Raw genomic sequence first — 21,713 nt, 5'->3', positions numbered from 1 at the left:
ACCTAAGGAACATCTCTATGCAGTTTCATCAAAATTGTCCGAGCGGTTTATAAGATTTTGCTTCTCGATCACTATGCAAAACCATTATTCTTCTATGTCATTTTTTGTGAAAATTATTGGGATTGAACATTAATTGGAAGATTATGAATGTTTGCTGCCTGCCACTTTCCGATAATTGCCCGAAGATGCACATAATCACCAAAAAGCTGGAGGCCGGGTGAAACCATGGACTCAATGGCGATTGTGAAACATTGCCAATGGCGCCGATCGGGGTCGTATAATGCGGCAAAAAGTATCATAATTATCTAAAGATAAGTAACTGTTGTTTCTATATATATTGTAACAGCAATAGATCACATACTTATAAGGCACTTTATCGTTTAAGACGTCAATTACCTCGTACCTGGTGGTGGAAATTCATCCTCAGCTGTAATAGAGTGATAGAAAATGGTAAATAACATGGAAACAATCATAGCAATAAACTGTGTTAAAAGTATGCTTTAACTAAAAACACATATACATGATTAAATTATTGAACAATTTTAAGATTCATGGATTCTAAGGTGGGTTTACATCTGCATTTTAAAGAATTTGTGGTCAAATTATTAATTTCTTGGTTAATTCATTTTAATAATATAATAAAAATAGGATTGTACAACATCAAAAGCAAAAGATTTGTCATGTTGAATTGATGCTTGATCTTTCTGTGATTTGGAAAATTGCTTTAGACCGCCTGACTTTAAGGCAAAAGGTCGAGGTTTTGTAAAAGCTTAGTAATTGTAGACACTGTTGTACATAAGCAAAATCTTAAGCTATAATTCGAAAATCGCGCAAGATATTCAAATTAAACCTGGAATTCATTCAGTAGTTGGCGTCGACATTGTTGTGCATAAGTGCAATCTTTAACTTAATGTCCATAATTCAAAACCTCTGAAGATATCATATTGAACCTTGAACACATTTTGCTAAGACCAATAAGGACATGCATATTAAAGCCCACAGCTTAAACAATGCGCGACCGTCTTTCGAATGATAAAAACAACAAACATAACAAATTCAGAGGGCGCCTTTCGAGCGCTCTATCCCGCTCTTGTTATATTATAAAAATGTCTTTGTTTCAAAGAAAATTGTGTTTCCATATCGATGCTTGAGTTTCTTGTTATCTCCCTTTGTCATTTAAAACAAATATATTTGAGTTTCACAAATTTGCTTGCAGTGTGTTGGTAGGTGGATATAGATTGACCGACAAGACTTACAAAATATTATGATTTGATATACTTTCTCTTAAAAATAAAAGTTGATAAACTGAATCCACTATCAGTTTATCGCGTCTTTTGATACCTGTTGCCTCCTTTTTAACGCGACTTTCATCAACGTCCTTGTAGTTTATCTCCACAGTGTGCCTCAGCAGCTCATGGTTAGTAATTTTGTCGATGCAGCGCTTAAGAGCCGACTGTTCAAAAGCCAGTACAACGCGAAGTTTGTTTGATTTCACACGAGCATGAATGAAGTCAAAGTACTCGAACCATCGACGACTTTTGCTCATATCGAATGCAAACTGTCCCGTGATGTGTAGAAATACTGCCATTGCCGCTTCCGCATCAAGGTATTTGATGTCATCTGGATTACTCATTACTAAACAGTTGTTTGGTGCAAACTGTTTAGCAAGTTGTTTTATGCAGGAACGTATGGCAGGCCCATTTCTACCCACAAGAACAACAACTCTTTCTTTCTTCAAAGTGGATTTCGCATTTTCGAATACTGATTCATTCAATGGCAAGTATTCTGTTTGTTGAAGATAGCAGGAACTCATTTCTGGTTGTAAATAAAACAAGGTATGTGCACAAATAACAGTCAGTGGGTCCGTCTAGGTAAGCTAGCCTTTCTTACATTTGGAAAGAAAACAATGTTGACCATAACTGTCAACTTTTGTTGTTACCATCTCCTTAAAAATATATAACGAAATTACCGACGACCTTGACCTTGCTACGAGTCTTGATTGATCTTCAAAAATAATGCGCGTCTATCAAAAAATACAATAACATTTCTTATAATCTTACACTATATCTTTAAATTGACTAGGTATGATTTTACCTTGTAAAGCGCTGTTCGTCGTGCTTTGTGAACGTATGCTATAATTCATCCCGGATCCTTAAATAATACAAACAGCAAACAATTTTATCAAATACGATGTTTGTATCTTTGATTTTTTAATTTGGATATAAACACATGTATTGAAAAAAACACACAATAAACATAAAACAATACTGATCAAAATAATAATATGACACCTATTTATTTCCAGGTATATAAACAAAAGTTGATCATATCAATCATGATGTTGTCGACTTTAAGGATTCAAGCTGATTTTGCTTATTTTTTATCTGGTAAAGAAAAACCTGAATTACTAGAAAAATATTTTAAGAGATTTATCTTTATAAAGAGTTACTAGGATTGATGATTTCAGGGTTGTCCTCCGTTGTTTCTGGATACGGTTCAACAATGTTTTGTAACACATTATTGTCCTTCCCAAAAGAAACTTGAGCTTGGAGAAGAACATCTTTCCTTGTCACAATTGCAAGCGTCAACTCTCCAGCATTAACAGATTTAAGAGTCCGCTTAAGGCCATCAAGCATCGGAGGCGCCTTAAGAGCATCAAAAACTTCGTCACCGAATGGGTTTTGGCAAAGGATTAACTTAATCTCGGAAGGTTCAATACTGTCCCAATCGTTAACAGAAGCTACTTCACCACTAACGTTAGGTGTAGGCTTAATCACTTTTATTGCGGACAAGGCAACCTGCAGATACGATCGACCAGGGGTCCCTGTGACAATAACATGGCGCTTTTTTTGGAGATAGTCTCGTACTTGTGTGAAAGATGCAGGTGGCTCAAATTTATCCGACAGCTCTTTAGACATCGTAAGCTCAAAGCGTTCTAGATTAAATGAAATAACTAATTTACGATTATTATGATTATTATTATAATAAGTTGTAGTAGTAGTAGTAGTAGTATATGTGTGATAATTTCATCCTTTACTTTCTACTAAAGGTTTTAATGTTATGATAAGCTATAATAAATCCGCTTTAATATAAAATGTACTATGCTATCCAACATTTGTCTTTAAAAGTTCTGGTTGGAGTTAGTATTTTCGTTTTATGTGAACAAATTATGCTTTCATACGCACAATTGTGATCAGTTTGACTCTAGACTTTAAATACTGAATTTTACTTTTCAAGACCTTGGTAAATCTTAATTTGCAAATCCATTTTATGTAATATTTGATTCTATTGTTTCTTTTATTATATTTTCAAATGTACCTTTCATTCGCCTTAACCTGTTATCAGCTGTTTTAAAGCGCTTTTTAACTGTTCCTGAAAATTTAATTTGAAAGAAAGAGTACCAAAGAAAGGAAATATTCGTAGTAAAATTTGATTTTTTTATTTAATATAGCATACAAGTAGAGTAAAATGTTTTTGAACAATTTCACCCTCTCAATTTAGGGCCAGTCATCTAAACTTATGAAACTCTTTGATCGATAAACACATTGAGTTTACTCGCGATACGTTCTTATCGTATACGTAGGCGTATTTAAGTAAATGTTATACCTTATACACCCTTACCTTTGCTGTCCACTTGCTCTTCTGCGACCTCTTCTACAATCTGTCTTGTTACTTTTGTATTCTCTTTTATTTCTTCTAGGTCGCCAGCCATACCCAGACACCAAGTTGTGAGCGTATTGCAAATATTTGGAAGGTTACCTATTTTTGCTTTATTTATGTTGTCAGTTGTCAGTTGTTGAAATCCGGCAGTCAAATTGGAAACGAGTTGGCTAATACTTTGTTCGATTGACCTCCATGTATGTTCATACTCTTGCTCCGTTAAGCTCTGTAGCTGTTTAATATGCTGAAGCTTGTTTCTTTCAGATCTTATCTGTTCAACGCTGGCTTTCACGTGTATTGGCAAACTAAAAATGCCAAGAAGCAAACACGTTATGCCAGTAATGTCCTATTTACTTTCGTCAATAGGTCCTGAATTGTAAATCTTCTCATAAATATGCTTTGGGAGACCTCTTAGCTGACGAACAATTGGTTCCTTTGCTGCCATGTACTGTTGGATGTCTATGAACGGCGTGGAAGTATCTGCCTTTGCATAGTACAGGAAAAGCTCTCTAAGGACAGGCGTGCAAACATCGACGAGCAAGGTGATAAGGCGGTAGTAGCGATCGGCCATCGTAACGTTTAACCTTCACTTCTACGTGGATCTATACCAATATTACGCATACAAAATCAATAAGAAAAACGATAGCCAATATAACGAAGACTCTGTTAGGAGGCATACTTCCATGGCCTAACATATACGATAGACATGCCGCATTGTATAACATAAGTGAAGACAGACGTATTGTTAAACGAATAAAATAATTCATACACTGAATAACAGTGAGATAGAGACGTCACATACAACACGAGATTCTAGGCAAAAGAACAGTACAAATCGCGCAAAAGTACGATACAGTTTACAAAGACAACTACTCAAAATTGCCCGCTTGATTACAATCAGAAGATCGAACACAAACTAAAAGGAGAATTGAAACACCTAATATATAAAAATGAGTAAATATTGATTTAAAAAACCTTCTTACATCAAGCTTTCAAAGTCAACATAAATAACGTTAAGCATGATTAATTACGAACTAATATTTATAAGCTATTCAGAGATAAGAATAATGAAAAATGACAGTGCCATGTATTAGGTCATTTTTAAACCGATAGAAATGACAGTAAGAGTAAGCTACACTAGCTACCTCTTGATCACTATACGGCAGTATCGACTTGGCAATCTACCTCCTGATGAAAATACGGCCATATCGCCTAGGTAAGCTACCTCTTGACCATTATACAGCAGTATCAGCTAGGCTGGCTACCTCCTGGTCATGATACGGCAGTATTATCTAGGCTAGCTACCTCCTGATTATTATGCAGCAGTACCGGCTCGGCTATATTTCTCCTGGTCATTTATCTACCTTCTGACAGCTTTATGGCAATATCAGCTAGGCTAGCTATCTTGATCACTTTACGGCAGTATCAAGTCATTTATCTACCTTCTAACAACTATATGGCAATAACAGCTCGGCTAGCTAACTATGATCACTATAGGGTACTATCAGATATGTTATTTTACTCCTGATTTCTCTACGGTAATATAAGCCAGGCTATCTACTTTCTGATCAATATACGTCAGAATCAAATTAGCTAGCTACATGTATATCATTATGCAGAAGTATAAGATCAGTTAGCTACCTCCTGGTCCCCTTACGACGGTACCGGCTTGGCTATCTACCTCCTGATCACTATTTGGCAGTATCAGCTGGGCTACCTACCTCCTGATCATTATGCGGCAGTATCAGCTGGGCTAGCTACCTCCTGGTCACTATTTGGCAGTATCAGTATCAGCTAGGCTAGCTACCTCTATGTCACTATTCTGCAGTTTTAGCGAAGTGATCTACGTCTTGATCAGTATTAGTAATGCAAGTTATATTCTGACCACCATGCTGCATATTTAGCTGCGCTAGCTGCATCCAGATCGAATCACGACACTTTTGTCTAAGCTAGCTACCATTTTATTACTTGACGATATTATGAGTTCGTGTAATGCATAGAACTCAGATTTATTTTGAATGCTATAAAGAAGTTTCCTAATGATGTATCGATCATCAAGTTTCAATTTTATTCAGTAAACTCATGTCAGAATTGAACATATTATACAGTTACACATAAAGAGGCTTTGAAAAATTAACTTCAACCATAATATAATTATTAACATCATGGTATAACGAGGAGTACATTATATTTTGAAATTAACTTTTTTATTGATACATTTCATAGATTTACACAACTGAAAACATAATACATTCTGGGTTTAATTTCATAACACGTTTAAATGACAATATATTCGGGGTTCTTAAATTAAAGTACACAATGACACGTCGTCTTTCGTTAATGAAATAACTACACTCTTACATATAATGAAATTCATCATTAATACGATTAGAATCACAGAGATGGCAATCAAAGCGTAATGTAAAAATGCGTCAAAATTTCCTTTATGGATGGGTCCCTTGAAATTGATCTTTGCTATTTTTCGCACTACCGAAAATCAATAAGTCGCAGCAGAAACAAACCGTTGATAAAGTGTTATATACAAAGTACTACATATGCTTTGTTTTATTTGTCACTGCATACACACTACTCTTTCTGCTTTATAAGGAAGTCAAACTAGTCGATTTGTCTAATCAATTAATTACCGTAAACATTTAAGTTTAACGCCTACTTTTGGCGACACGTCAATTTGGTCATTAAGACGACATTATCGGTTTGTGTAGTTGTATGTATGTAGTTGTATGATGCGATTCACTTAAACTTTTAAAAGCAAAACCGAATATTTCATGAGTATATCTTTTAAATGATAAACTATATGTAATTCTTAGGTAAGATCACATATTTCGCATTTTCAAACACAAAACGCCATCATTACTAAAACGAAAGCATCATTTAGATAAAAGCTCATGTGTTCAGTTATAGTCAGAACATGGAATATTAATGACATAACTAAAGAATCGCTTGATGATTCTATTTATACTTTTTTAAATGCATGCAGTCGAAATAAAATTAGGACGAAAAGTCCTGGTTTCTATAGTAGCATTAGTGAAAGTAATTTTCATAAACTGTCAAGAAAATGATGTCCCAATAAATATCATTGAAGAATTTGTTTTTTTTCATTTTCTATTGATTAATATTTCTTCTGTAAAGCTTATGTACTAGGGCCTTAAATTAAACGGTGCTGGACATTTTTCATAGCACTTGATATAATTACCTTATTTACAACCGACTTCCCCCTCCATGTATTATTCATTTAACATAACCAATTAATGTCTTATTAAACAAGGTTTAATAGTCTCAGATATGATGAAATTAATTGCATTGCAAGTATAATAATACCCAACGCGTTGAATCGTTTACAGATTTAAACATATACAATACAATCGTATAAGCTAGTTGATATTGATACCAATACTATCAGGTACACACCGTGACAATTAAAATGAAACTGATACTCTGTTTAATAGGCTAAAGGTTTAAAGACTTATAATAATATTTTTGAGGAATTGGTGATATGAAAATTGCAATGTTTCGCCACTGTTGAATATTTTGCCATCAATATACTTCATGAGACATTTGTGGTTGTGCCTGAAAATTCACAATGGCTGGAACAGTGAACTAAATAGTTAATAATCAAAGCTAAACTGTGTAATTGGTATTTAAAAATACTTTCATTTTATCATGCCATTAGTCGTAATGTCAAAAATTTGTATATACACTGACCCCCATTTTCTTTGGTATAGAAGAAGACGAAAAAGAAGAAGAAGAAAAAGAAACAGAAAAAGAAGACGAAGAAGAAGAAAAGAAGAAGATGAAGAAGAAGAGGAATAAGAACAACAGCAACATTTGACCCCTTTGAATTTCTGTATCATTTAAAAAGTATTTCTGTCGTTTTTCTAACATGCCAACTAAATGCAATATAATTTGTATTTTCGTTGTATATTTCAATTTAAATCGGAAGGGAAATGACCAATTTGTCAATGCTAATTGATCAGAACAGAACAGAACAGAACAGAGAGTTTATTCGACTTATACATGTCTACATTGTCGTAATACATATAGTTATACATATATAAACATGTCACGTATCTAAACTTACAAACATAATATAATAAAATAAAATATAAGCAAAAATATTATGTAAATTGAATACCAAATAATTATTATGTTAACTTTGGCAGTGAGGGAATGTTTCATAACTACTATATCAAGTTAAGTTATTTATAAGTGAGTTGCGTATAATGAATGATTCTTTAATATATTTACAAACATTCATAACTTCCTTTTTATCACATGATACCAATAATTGATGGAATTTGAATACAGATGGATTAACATAATGGCATCGTTTTATATAAGTTACACGTAACTGACGATAGCATGGACAAATACATATGAGGTGATATTCATCCTCTATGTCCCTACTATTACAACATAAACAATATCTTTCGTTACGAGGTATATTGTAACGTGCATAACGTCCTGTTTGTATTCTTAAAGGGTGTGCAGAAACTCTCAATCTAAAAAAGTATAAACGTAAATTCTTTGGAACTAAATCTAAATATATTTCATAATCAAAGGAAGTTTTGAAAATTCTATACATATCCAAAACAGAACTGTTACTAATATTACCATACCATTCTTGTTTAAATGTATCTATAATTCTACATTTAAATTCGTTTATAAATACATTAACATGCGCAATATTTGGGTTATCAAATACGTATGCAAAACCATACTCATTTAACAGTTTTTTTTACCTTAGAAACCCAGTTTATACAACCCTTATTACAGTCATCAATGGCCTGTTTATTCACGGACTTTATTATAATGTTTTTACTGTTGCAAATCTTAAACCAGTATCTAATAATTCTTACATATCGATTAATGTATATATGGTATCTACCTAGTTTTTCATACACTGTAGCATTACATGTGTTTATTTTAACGTGTAACAATCGCTTACAAAATTTTAAATGTATACGTTCTATTCCTTTTGAGTTACTAAAACCCTACTATTTCTATCTTTTCTCTTTTTAGATTTAGTCATAATATTTCATTGTGAATGTGTTCCATGCACTAAAATACATTAAATCCACCACTCAACTAATCTTATAAAGTTTTTATTTTTAATTAATTCCAAAATTATTTTCACATTCAAAATTCAAGTGTTTGCGCCTAGATCACGTGACCTACCATCAACAGCGTCTTTGCATTATATGTATCATTATAATTCATTCCTATACACATTCAACGCTTTCAATGGGTACCAAACTTATATGAGGTCACCGGACATCTTGCTTAACATCAGATTTTTAGCAACATGCAGTTAGGCATACTGTTAGCAGCATTTGTATATATAAATATAATGAGGTATATGCAACCTTGTGATATAATGTTTGGTCGTTGGATTGAGATAAACAATTTTTAAATGGTGACATTATGTTTTAAATTTTACAATAATTGATACATGTTGTTGCAAATGTAAGGTTGACTGATCCAGCACTGGTTTAAAGTCCGAGTGATCTTCTGTTTCACTGACTGTTCCAAGGCTATTACAACGTATATGTCTGTGCTGCTTGGTACGTTGTGTTTTTCTCCCAGGTCAATTTTAGATGCAACGCCTGTCCCGAGTAGTTGATATTTAGTCATTTAATAGTCGAATATATAATATTTAATATGTGGAGTACATGTATGAGTGCGCAAAGATTAAATAGCTACATTTAAACAATATACGTTGTTTCTTTATACAGAGCCTTGATAAATAGTTGGCTACTGGATTTGTTCCTATATATAACGTTGTACTATAATACACGCTGTAAGCAATATTAGTATAAAAGTAGTTTATGAATCATCCTTTTGACGTTTTTATCAAGTTTTGTTTAACACCCCTAGTTCACTGATACACTTCTAGCCACACAATTCTTGCATATTTCGCACATCGCCGCGAGACTTCCCTAACGTGAACGTTATGTTTTTAATCTAATTTTCACTATGCGCCGCGATTGAAGCATAATACCCCCCGCGTTCATACCTATATTTTCCACCGCGTTCCACCGCGTCAAGTCACTGCGATACGCGGCGTTGCGAAGTGTTAATTAACTGTAATTAAGGTAGCTGTCAATTCTCTGATGGATTTATAATTCAAAAACAATTAAACACCACCGCAATCGATTATTAACCAGAAATAGCAGTATTGGATTACTTGCAATGACAGTGGTGCGAAATTGTGTCATAACTAGAAACACTTTGGCTACATTTTTAAGATTCACTTGATATGTATTGTCATATGAAAGAACAATTCAGTAACATAATAAGTCCAAAGCCAATAAGTTTTAAACCAGTAACATCAGCAATAGAGTACTTGTAAAGACAATAATGATAAAATTTGTCATAAAAAGAAATATTGGTCAGTAAATTGTCCCGAAATCAATACGTAAATGTAAAACATTGTAAAAATGGCAAGAGAAATACACTCATTTCTTTAAATGTAATATGTTCATATCTCTTTAGCTATTCTTGTGATTCACTTGGTAATCGACTTTCACCTGATATTGACTCATCCATCGATATTCATATAACGAACGATCGACATTCAACATACTATTTTGACAACAACAAATGACACCTGGCATAAATGTCGATGAATGAGAGACACAGCTTGCAACCTTATGAAATATACATAAAACTGTTGTACTCTTTCCTGTGTTGTTGTGTATTTCGGTGTTAGGTCAACAAACCATGCATTTATTGGTTAAAAATGACCTCCGACAAGGTTTTGCCTTTTAAACTAAACTTGGATTTTTTAAAATTTGCATCTTTCTCGTTTCTTTTGGAAACAATGTCTTTTACAAGCCCGTCCCAAGTAGTTTAGTTATTTAAAACTCGAACGTGACTACAAGAATGGGTGCGGAAAGATTGAAAAGCTGTAACACAATATACACATTGACTATTAATCTAAATCAATATAGTAAAATAAGTGTTTTTAATCACCGTTGATTTAAATGGGATTTGCCATCTCGAAAAAAACACCTTCCAGTTCCCTCAAGCACGACCTGTTTGCACCAAAAATATATTCCCAAAGTGTCAAAATCTGCAAATAGTTTGAATTCAACTTGATAACTATTTTATTAGATTCTAAGTCTTGGTTTTAAAATATTTAATTTTCCCCAAAAGTCCCCAATCAATCGAAGCGTAAGGTCTTAAGAAACTCTTGTCAGTGTTCAGATTGAAATATTCTTTTGAATGCAAAGCAACAATTATTTAATCTTTTTTTAAATCATAATTGTACTGAAACGTGATCAACTCGGTGGTAAGTTGTGGTGTATGTTATCTATATTCAATTATACACTTTGTAAAATCATGAATAGGATTTAAACTAAAGACACAATGTGTGATTCCATTATTGTCTTCTGGCCATTGATATTGCTCACGCATTTAAGTTATTATTGTGACAATCGTCTAAAAACAATAGCATTGAATATCAAAAAGTCGTTGGAATGGAATGGAATGCTTTTTATGCGTTGTTCATGAATTGATTGGAATGAAGTCATGTTTTAAAAACGATGAATTAAACAAATTATCTTTAAAAAAAAATATAATTATAAAATTCATGCCATTGGCCGTAATGTTATATTGTGATGCCTGGTCACCTCATATAACTTTGACATCATTTGAATAGGTGGAGCTTAATGAGGGCTAACATGCAAAGTTAATGTCTCAAAATACAATTGATGATAAATTTAGGGCGTTTATTTATTTTTGTTCTTATTGCAACTTATTTTGGAAGTGAATTGAACGATTTATCAATATTTCTCAATAGTTATCAAGATTCGATTGACATATTTTTTCCTGTGCTCAATATAATCTTTTCATATGATACCAATATAATATGGGCGTACCAGGCATTAAGTTTCACATTATTATATTATTATATTTATATAATCTCTGATGAGGAATACAGCTGTATAATAATGCCCTTTTGTATCATTTATATGAATACTAATAATCTCAAGTTCTGTTCAAGGAAGTATCCATACTTCAACTTCCCTCCTTTGTGGAGGTCCCTTACGCACCCCTAACGAGTATGAATACCAGTCGACTCATTCATTGGTTTATTGAGCGTGGTTCTAGACATATTTCAATAAAATAGAGTTATTCTAGTCAATAATTTCTTTCATGCCGATAAAGACGATATTAAGAGAAACGAGAACTATGTACATTCCTCTCCAAACCACCTCAGCTCTTCTACACATTCCTCATATTACATGTGGTGGCATATTGGCATACATCATAAGTTGACTTTGAAATGGTGCTATCTAACCGTAATACTAGACTACTGCGAACAAAACAAATTGCCTCCCGATAACCAATAATGCATGACACCACCGTATGGGATAGGCCAGCTACTTCGTGATTACAAGGCGTGCATAATACGGTACTATTGGCTAAGCTAGCTACCTCCTGATTACCTTAAGAGCATAGTACGCATTTTCGGCTCGGCTAGCTCCTTTCTAAATATCTGAAGTTAATTATACGCCACTTTCGGCTAGACTAGCTACCTCCTGTTAACCCGCAGAGTTAACTATCGACTAGACTAGCTACCTCCTGTTAACCCGCAGAGTTAACTATCGAGAAGACTAGCTACCTCCTGTCAAACCGCAGAGTTAACTATTGACTAGACTAGCTACCTCCTGTTAACCCGAAGAGTTAACTATCGACTAGACTAGCTACTTAATGAGTATCCGAGGTGAATAATACGAAAATGTCGACTAGATTAGCTACCCCCTGTTTACCTGTTCATAGAGCATTATACGGCATGTTCGGCTAGTTTAGTTACTTTCTGAGTATCTGAAGTGCATAATACGGCACTTTCATCTACACAATTTAACCCCCTGATTACACGAAGAGCTTAATACGGAATTTTCGGCTAGACTAGCTACCTTTTGATACCTTGCAGAGCACAGTACGGTTATATCGGCTATGCAAGCTACCTCCTGATTACCCGAAGTGCGCAATACATAACTATCGACTAGACTAGCTCCTTAATGATTATCCGAAGCGAATAATACGAAATTGTCGGCTATATTAGCTACCCCCTGTTTACCTTAAGAGCATAATACGTAGCAACTGGCTTACCCCTGATTTCCCGAAGTGCATTATACACAACTAACGGCTAGGCTAGCTACTTCCTGATCGTTATATGATATTGTACTTTTGCACAATGTATAGAACCCAGATTTTCTTTAAATTTTCTCATTTGGTTTTATAATCTTTCTTTCTTTCTTTCTTTCTTTCTTTCTTTCTTTCTTTCTTTCTTTCTTTCTTTCTTTCTTTCTTTCTTTCTTTCTTTCTTTCTTTCTTTCTTTCGTTCTTTCTTTCTTTCTTTCTTTCTTTCTTTCTTTCTTGAATATAGATTTCGTGTTTCGTCATTACTCGTAAATGTAAAATTGACACTTCTGGTAACCCCCATTTCATTTTGTTATCAATTGCAATGATACTGCTGATTTCCAATAAGAAGAATAAATGAGCGAACATGCATTACAGATGAAGTAATAATAATGTGAATTTGTTTCCTATATTTCAACTAAACTGGTATATGAAATGACCGATTGTACCACCTTTCATAATCATCCAGCAAGTTTGCAATATTTTAATAAGTATAATATTTGAATAGTCTTCCTCTACACTTTCATCCCTTTCAATATGATACCAGATTAATATGGGGTCAACGGGCATCACTTAATCCATGTATCGGGAAAAATATACACTTTAGCACTTATCAACAGGCAGTAAGGCAAACGTGTAACATTACATCAGAAAGCTTCAGTACTAAGCAACAGGAAGTAACGCAAATGTGTTAGCACCTTTCAGTAAACATTACATAAGATAGCTTCAGTACTGAGCAACAGAAAGAAACGCAAACATGTTAGCAGCTTGTAGTAAACATTACACCGGATAGCTTCAGTACTAAGCAACAGGAAGTAAGGCAAACGTGTAAGCAGCTTGTAGCAAACATTACATCAGATAGCTTCAGTACTAAGCAACAGGAAGTAACATGTGAGCAGTATGTATTTCTGAGCAACATGCAGTATGCATTCTTGTAAGGAGCTTGTAGTAAACATAACATCGGACAGATCGAGCTCAAAGCAACAGGCAGTAAGGCATACGTGTAGGCAGCTTGTAGTAAACATTACAACATAACAACCTGTAGCTTAAGCACTTAACAACAGACAGTAGTGCATACATGTACGTAGCTTGTAGTGAACATTACACCGGATAGCTTAAGTACTTAGCAACAGGCAGTAGTTCATACATGTTAGTAGCGTGTAGTGGACATTACACCGGATAGCTTAAGTACTTAGCAACAGGCAGTAGTGTATACATGTTAGTAGCTTGTAGTGAACATTACACCGGATAGCTTAAGTACTTAGCAACAGGCAGTAGTGCATATATGTTAGTAGCGTGTTGTGAACATTACACCGGATAGCTTAAGTACTTAGCAACAGGAAGTAACGCAAACGTGTTAGCAGCTTGTAGTAAACATTACACCGGATAGCTTCAGTACTAAGCAACAGGAAGTAAGGCAAACGTGTGAGCAGCTTGTAGCAAACATAACATTAGATAGCTTTAGTACTAAGCAACAGGAAGTAACATGTGAGCAGTATTGTCTGAGCAACATGCAGTATGCATTCTTGTAAGGAGCTTGTAGTAAACATAACATCGGACAGATCGAGCTCAAAGCAACAGGTAGTAAGGCATACGTGTAGGCAGCTTGTAGTAAACATTACAACATAACAACCTGTAGCTTAAGCACTTAGCAACAAGCAGTAGTGCATACATGTTAGTAGCTTGTAGTGAACATTACACCGGATAGCTTAAGTACTTAGCAACATGCAGTAGTGCATACATGTTAGTAGCTTGTAGTGAACATTACACCGGATAGCTTAAGTACCTAGCAACAGGCAGTAGTGCATACATTTTAGTAGTTTGTAGTGAACATTACACCGAATAGCTTAAGTACTTAGCAACATGCAGTAGTGTATACATGTTAGTAGCTTGTAGTGAACATTACACCGGATAGCTTAAGTACTTAGCAACAGGCAGTAGTGCATACATTTTAGTAGTTTGTAGTGAACATTACACCGGATAGCTTAAGTACTTAGCAACAGGCAGTAGTGCATACATGTTAGTAGCTTGTAATGAACATTACACCGGATAGCTTAAGTACTTAGCAATATGCAGCATACATGTTAGTAGCTTGTAGTAAACATTACACCGGAAAGCTTAAGTACTTAGCAACAGGCAGTAGTGCATACATTTTAGTAGCTTGTAGTGAACATTACACCGGATAGCTTAAGTACTTAGCAACAGGCAGTAGTGCATACATTTTAGTAGTTTGTAGTGAACATTACACCGGATAGCTTAAGTACTTAGCAACAGGCAGTAGTGCATACATTTTAGTAGTTTGTAGTGAACATTACACCGAATAGCTTAAGTGCTTAGGAACAGGCAGTAGTGCATACATGTTAGTAGTTTGTAGTGAACATTACACCGAATAGCTTAAGTACTTAGCAACATGCAGTATGACATGCGTGTTAGTAGTATGTAGTAATACATTAGCAGTATGGTGTAAACTTTACATCGGATAGCTTAATCATTTAACAGCAGGCGGTAAGGCATATGTGTTAGTCGTGAGTAGTATGTATTATATCAGATAACTTAAGTCTTAAGCAATTGGCATTAAGGCACATATCTTAGTGGATTGGAAATAAATGGAACGCTACAAGGTGTATGCAACACATATTTTGTAATATAATTTTGAGTCGGTAGCAATAGATATACTAGACTGGTCTTAATAGTATTCAATGTTTATTTTGCAATTATCATTGAATGTTTTGGGAATATATATGGTTCAAAACTAATAAGCTATTTAAAACCCGTTGTATTCTTCTGATTCAGTGACCTTTCCAAGGCGGCAACCCCAACATTTGTATATATATACATATATATATATGTATATGTATGAATGCATAAGTTGTATATCTGTGTTATTTGTGCTTTTCTCAATCAGAAGCTTCTGTGCTTTGCATTATGCCTTTAATAAGAGCCCTAATTAAATGGTTGGCTAATTGGCTTGTTCTTGTGTCATTAGTCGAGCTACTGGACCAGGTGTTGTTGGATACTGAACAAAATAATGTATTTCAAATTAAAACATATTTGTTTTTTTCAGAAAAAGACACTAATTCGTTTGAATGTAAAATGTTCATATCTCTAGAGTTACTTAACATGTTAGTCGTCATTCACCTGGCGATAATTTGACGATTGTTTCTTACGTGACGTCCCGATTGATCGACCGTCACCTGACGATCGTCCTTAACCTGAATATTGTGAACAAACTCTAAGTTAACACGTATGAAACCTGACAAAAATGTGGATGAATGAGCGTAACAGTGTGCACCGATATGAACTATACACTTAACTGTTCTCCTCTTTCCTCCGTAGCTGCGTTGCTACCAAACCATGCATTTGTTGGTTTCAGCAGTATATGACCTCCTACATGGTTTTGCATTTATAGATTTTGGAATTATTTCAAAACAATTTCCTAGACTTTCCATTTTATATCAAATGTAATATTTGGAATACGGGTATGGACTGGCAATACTGAATACGGAAATATGGAACACCTTGATCATGATGGCTTTTAACCTAACATCACACTCAATCATTACATTATTTTGTTTCACTCATCGTAGATCTAAATTAAATTTACTTTAACTAAATTATCAACATTTATTTACCTTCAGCCCGATTTGTCAGCAGACAATTAAATCAATTCCAAAACAGCTAAATCAAAAAAATCAACTGAAATTGAATACTTGTGTAATTGTTCTCAATCTTTGTTGTAAAAGCTTATGAAAAATTACAATATGATCATTCCATACGAGCAATCCCGTAAATGAAATATGATTCAATATTATTGATCTCAACCCAATAGTGCTTATTCAAAACTTCAGATATTCAAATAGATATTGAATGATACCAGCTGAACCCATTACGTTTGAAACGTGATCTTCTATGTCGTAGTTCTATGTTTGTATATTTTTTTTTAATATAGAATTTAAAGAAGAGTAAAAAGCTCATTTGTATAAGAACGATCCGTTGATTTCTTTCCATTGATATTGCTCACGGCATCAAATTATCGGTGTGACATCGTATTGAAATAATTACCGTGAATATCTAAAAGTTGTTAAAATACATATTTAAACGCCGTTTTACATAATTTGATTGGATTTAAGTCCTGCTTTTCAAATCGATAAAATATACACATTCCGTATAGAGATTCTAAATATAAATGGTTGTCCTGATGCTCAACATTATTAACAATTTAAGGTTTCTGAAGTATAAATCAGATTTTATTGATCATGCCATGCCGTAATGTTGCATTTTAACGCTAAGTGACTCCATATAGCCTTATAGCATTTGAACAGGTAATGGTTACTGATTACAACTGTGTAAACCAAATGACCTTAAATGCATTATACATTAGTTAATGGCATTGTTTAATTTGTATTTTTTTAGCTGCAGTCGGAAGTGAAATGTCATATTCTTTCAAGCTTTCACAATTTTTATCAATATTAAAATGTTTTTGTCTGTTGTAATTGATATCGACAAACATTGTCAAATAATGCGTTTTATAGTCTTTATAAATATATAAGAATATATAATCTATAATAATGAATAAAGTGAAGTTCTAGGTATGTATCGCCGCTTATTCCTTACTTTGTTTACGGTAAATACATTATTTTCATTTTTTGGCTATATATATTCAAAAAAGATTTTCTGGTTGGTTTGCTGAGTAATGGGCTGAAGACAAAATTGCGATTGAGCAGGACATTGTATATCTTGTGTTTGACCTAATATAAATCCGCTTTATATTAGCTTGACTTGGCAGCACACACTCAACAAAACTTCGAGACAACATCGATGCGGCTAATAGAAGTGACCTCCCTTTGACGAATACGAAATCACTATATATTGAGTAGGCACACAAAGGAAATATGTTCTTTGTTACATTCAATAATGACTCCCGTTTACCAATTTATTATGAATTTCTGGAAAAATAGCCTTTACATTTATTTTTTACTAATTATGAATACTTTGTCTTTTGAAATGACACCAGAAAACCATATCAAGACCATTTTTTAGCTATCATTAGATTAAAGTCTACATCTTAAACGTCAAAATGACCCTGAATCCATCCTATCAATAAAGAGATCCCGCAAAACATAATTTAAAACCTCATTAATGTCTTCAATTATGATATAAATAATGTGATAACTTTAAAATACAAACAAACATTGTTTTTTTTCTACTTGAATACATACAACGACCCGGAAGTATTTCATTGTGGGCCGACACCATCTGTTTAAGTTTGTTTGATTTTTCTTCTGTTACTCTCTCGGCCATGGAAGATACTTACAGTTTTGTTCCTCGATCAGTGTATTGCTTACCATTCATGTTTAAATAGTTTCCAATAACACTTCGATACAAATAGTGTGCAGGAATGCAAACGCAAGTAGCTAGTGTTAAAATGTCATAGCATTAGTCAAAAAGCCACATTGTTTTCAAATGAATTTCCTTTAATTGTTCAATTGTGGTTTTACTTCTTTTATGAATATTTTGTGCGATGCAATTTGTACAAAAATGCATTTTCTGAAGTATTTTAAATTTGGTAAACGCACGTTGGCATTTTCATGATAACTGAGAAACGTCAATGAGCTCGTTATAATTTAGATACGTCAACAAGCCGGAGTTAATTGAGGTATGCCAACGAGCCCGTGATAATTGAGATACGTCAATAAGTCCGTAATAATTGAGATATGTCAACGAGCCCGTGATAATTGAGATACGTCAATGAGCCCGTGATCATTGTGATATGTCAACGAGCCGTGATAATTGAGATATTTCAACGAGCCCGTAATAATTGATATACTTCAATGAGCCCGTGATAATTGAGATACGTCAACAAGCCCGTGATAATTTAGACACGTAAACGTGCCCGTAATAATTGAGAAACGTTTAAGAGCCCGTGATAATGGAGACACGTAAACGTACCCGAGATTATTGAGATACTTAAACGAGCCTATGTTAATTGAGATTCGTGATACGTCAACGAACCCGTAATAATTGAGATATGTCAACAAGCCCGTGATAAATGAGATACGTCAACAAGCCAGTAATAATTGAGACACGTCAATGAGCTCGTAAGTATTGAAATACGTCAAAAAGTCCGTGATTAATGAGCTACGTCAACAAGAAAGTGGTAATAAAGAAACGTCAATGAGCTCGTGATAATTGAGATACTTCAACGAGCCAATCATAATTGAGAAACGTCAACAAGCACGTAATAATTGAGATACGTTAATGAGCCCATAATAATTGAGATACGTCAACAAGCACGTGATAATTGAGATACGTCAACAAGCCAGTAATACTTGAGATACGTCAACACACCCGTGATAATTGAGACCAGTCAATGAGCTCGTGAGTATTGAGATACGTCAACAAGTCCGTGATAATTGAGATACGTCAACAGAAAAGTGATAATTGAGAAACGTCAATGAGGTCATGATAATTGAGATATTTCAACGAGCCCGTGATAATTGTGATACGTCAACAAGAACGTGATAATTGAGATACGTCAACGAACCCATGATATAAGAGATACGTCGTCGTGCCCGAAATAAGTTAACGAGCCCCTGATAAATTAAATAATGAACTAGCCCGTGATAACTAAGATACGTTAATGATCCTGTGATAATTGTGAAAACGTTAACGAGCCTGTGATAATTGAGATATGTCATGAAGTCCGTGATAATTGAGATACTTCAACAAGCCCGTGATAAATGAGATACGTCAATGGGCCTGTGATAATTGAGATACCTCAACGAGCCTTTCATATATGAGCTACGTCAATGAGCCCTTGATATTAGAGATACTTCAACGAGCCCGATATAGTTGAGAAATGTCAACAAGCCTGTGATAACTCAGATACATTGAGATACTTCAACGAACCCGTGATAATTGAGATACGTCAATGGGCCCGTGATAATTGAGATACCTCAACGAGCCCTTGATAATTGAGATAGGTCGACAAGCCCGTGATAATTGAGAAACGTCAATAAGCTCGTGCTAATTGAGATACGTCAACGAGCAACTGTTAATTGAGATACTTCGATGAGCTTGTGATACTTGTGTAACGTCAACGAGCAAGTGATAATTGAGATACGTCAACAAGCCCATGATACTTGAGATACGTCAACAAGCCATCAATAATTGAGATACGTCAAAACACCCGTGATAATTGAGACAAGTCAATGAGCTCGTGAGTATTGAGATACGTCAACAAGTCCGTGATAAGTGAGATACGTCAAGCAGAAAGTGATAATTAAGCTTGAGCTTATTATAGTTGAAATACTTCAACGAGCCCGTGATAATTGAGATACGTTAACGAACCCATGATTATAAGGATACGTCAACGAGCCCGGAATATGTTAGACAAGTAAACGAGCCCGTGATAATTGAGATACGTTAACGAGCCTGTGATAATTGAGATACGTCAGCGAGCCCGGAATAAGTTAGATAAGTTAACGAGCCCTTGATAATTGAAATGCTTAACGAGCCCGTGATAACTGAGATACGATAAAGAGCTTGTGATAATTGAGATACGTAAAAGAGCCCGTGATAATTGTGATTCGTCAACAAGCCCGTGAAAATTGAAATACTTCAACAAGCCCTTGATAAATGAGATACGTCAATGAGCCCGTGATTACTGATATACCTCAATGAGCCCTTGATATTAGAGATACTTCAACGGGCCCGTGATAATTGAAAAACGTCAACAAGCCTGTGATAATTGAGATACTTCAACAAGCCCCTGATAATTGAGATACTTCATCGAGCCCGTGATAATTGAGATATGTAAAAGAGCCTGTGATAATTGAGATTTGTCAACAAGCCCGTGAAAATACAAATACTTCAACAAGCCCTTGATAAATGAGATACGTCAATGAGCCCGTGATTATTGATATACCTCAATGATAATTGAGATATGTGAATTAGCCCGTGATAATTAATATATGTTAACATTCCCATGATAATTGAGATACGTCTACGAGCCCGTGATAATTGATACACGTTAACAAGCCCGTACAATTGGGATACGTTAACGAACCCGTGATAATTGAGATACGAGAATTAGCCCGTGATAATTGAAATATGTTAACGAGCCCGTGATAATTAAGGTACGTTAACGAGCCCGTGATAATTGAGGTACGTCAACGAGCCCGTAATAATTGAGAAACGTCAATGATCCTGTGATAATTGAGGTACATGACAAGCCCTATGTCTGATTTATCTATCTTTTTTCAAGCCTATCAATTTAACATTTCTTTAAGATATGTTATCAAAATTAAATGCTAAATTTTTAGATAAATCTAGTTAAAGCTATAAAACTCCTATTCTAGCTGATACTCTTAAAACATTATTTTTTCCTTATCATTATTAAAATTCAAACACGGGTACGTGCAGTTTGATTTGTTTTTGACGGTGGTTGAATGTCTTTTTCTTTACATTTAAAAGGCAAATATTTTTTTATTATATTCCTTATCGCAGAATAATACCGCTTAGTGAATAAGAGAGGTATTTAAAACAGATACTGATATCGTCAACGGTAATATGAGTTATCATCATGTTATATTCTCTTTTCAACACAATCTATTTGCGTTTTATTTAAACCATTCAACGTTCTTATTTACCAAATAATGCACCCATGAAATACCACAGGTGCAAATATGCCCACATGTTTTATAAACAAAACATTATCTTAATGAAAAGTTGATTACTGATTTGAAATGCACTCCATATCGAAATACAAACTAAGCATCTCAAAATCAGGCCAAAATTATTTCAATGTTAAAATGCAAATATGACAAATATCAACAGTTAATGACTAATTTCTTTTATGAGAAGTCATAACACTGAAAAGATCG

At 34.4% G+C, this 21,713-nt stretch overlaps 2 protein-coding genes across 2 annotated transcripts in view; both read right to left on the bottom strand.

Moving 5' to 3' along the window:
- LOC128224167 (uncharacterized) overlaps nt 1-1,811 on the bottom strand; it is a 5,451-nt gene extending 3,640 nt beyond the window's left edge. Inside the window, exons 1-2 of the mRNA XM_052933904.1 lie at nt 1,342-1,811; nt 404-427 (exon numbers count right to left, since the gene is read on the bottom strand). Of these exons, the coding sequence (XP_052789864.1) occupies nt 404-427; nt 1,342-1,633 (316 nt within the window). The 5' untranslated portion in view covers nt 1,634-1,811. The remainder of the gene's footprint in view (nt 1-403; nt 428-1,341) is intronic.
- Nucleotides 1,812-2,056: 245 nt separating this feature from the next.
- On the bottom strand, nt 2,057-16,033 carry LOC128224340 (uncharacterized). The gene is made up of 5 exons (XM_052934158.1): nt 15,967-16,033; nt 3,622-4,262; nt 3,319-3,372; nt 2,450-2,935; nt 2,057-2,151 (listed from the first exon to the last, which is right to left on the bottom strand). The coding sequence occupies exons 2-5, from the start codon at nt 3,710-3,712 to the stop codon at nt 2,057-2,059; spliced, it is 726 nt and encodes a 241-aa protein (XP_052790118.1). The 5' UTR covers nt 3,713-4,262; nt 15,967-16,033.
- Between the last annotated feature and the right edge of the window lie 5,680 nt (nt 16,034-21,713).

This window comes from Mya arenaria, chromosome 17 (genome assembly GCF_026914265.1).
Source record: "Mya arenaria isolate MELC-2E11 chromosome 17, ASM2691426v1".
NCBI lineage: Eukaryota > Metazoa > Mollusca > Bivalvia > Myida > Myidae > Mya > Mya arenaria.
The sequence above is the reverse complement of the archived record's forward strand: the minus strand, read 5'-3'. Positions and strand labels throughout refer to the sequence as shown.

Coding starts and splice junctions, on each gene's coding strand:
- LOC128224340 (XM_052934158.1), bottom strand. CDS start 3,712: ATGGCTGGCGACCTAGAAGAAATAAAAGAGAATACAAAAGTAACAAGA. Junction 2,936..3,318: donor CAGGTTAAGGCGAATGAAAG/GTACATTTGAAA, acceptor CATTTAATCTAG/AACGCTTTGAGCTTACGATG. Junction 2,152..2,449: donor CCCTGAAATCATCAATCCTA/GTAACTCTTTAT, acceptor GTATTATTTAAG/GATCCGGGATGAATTATAGC.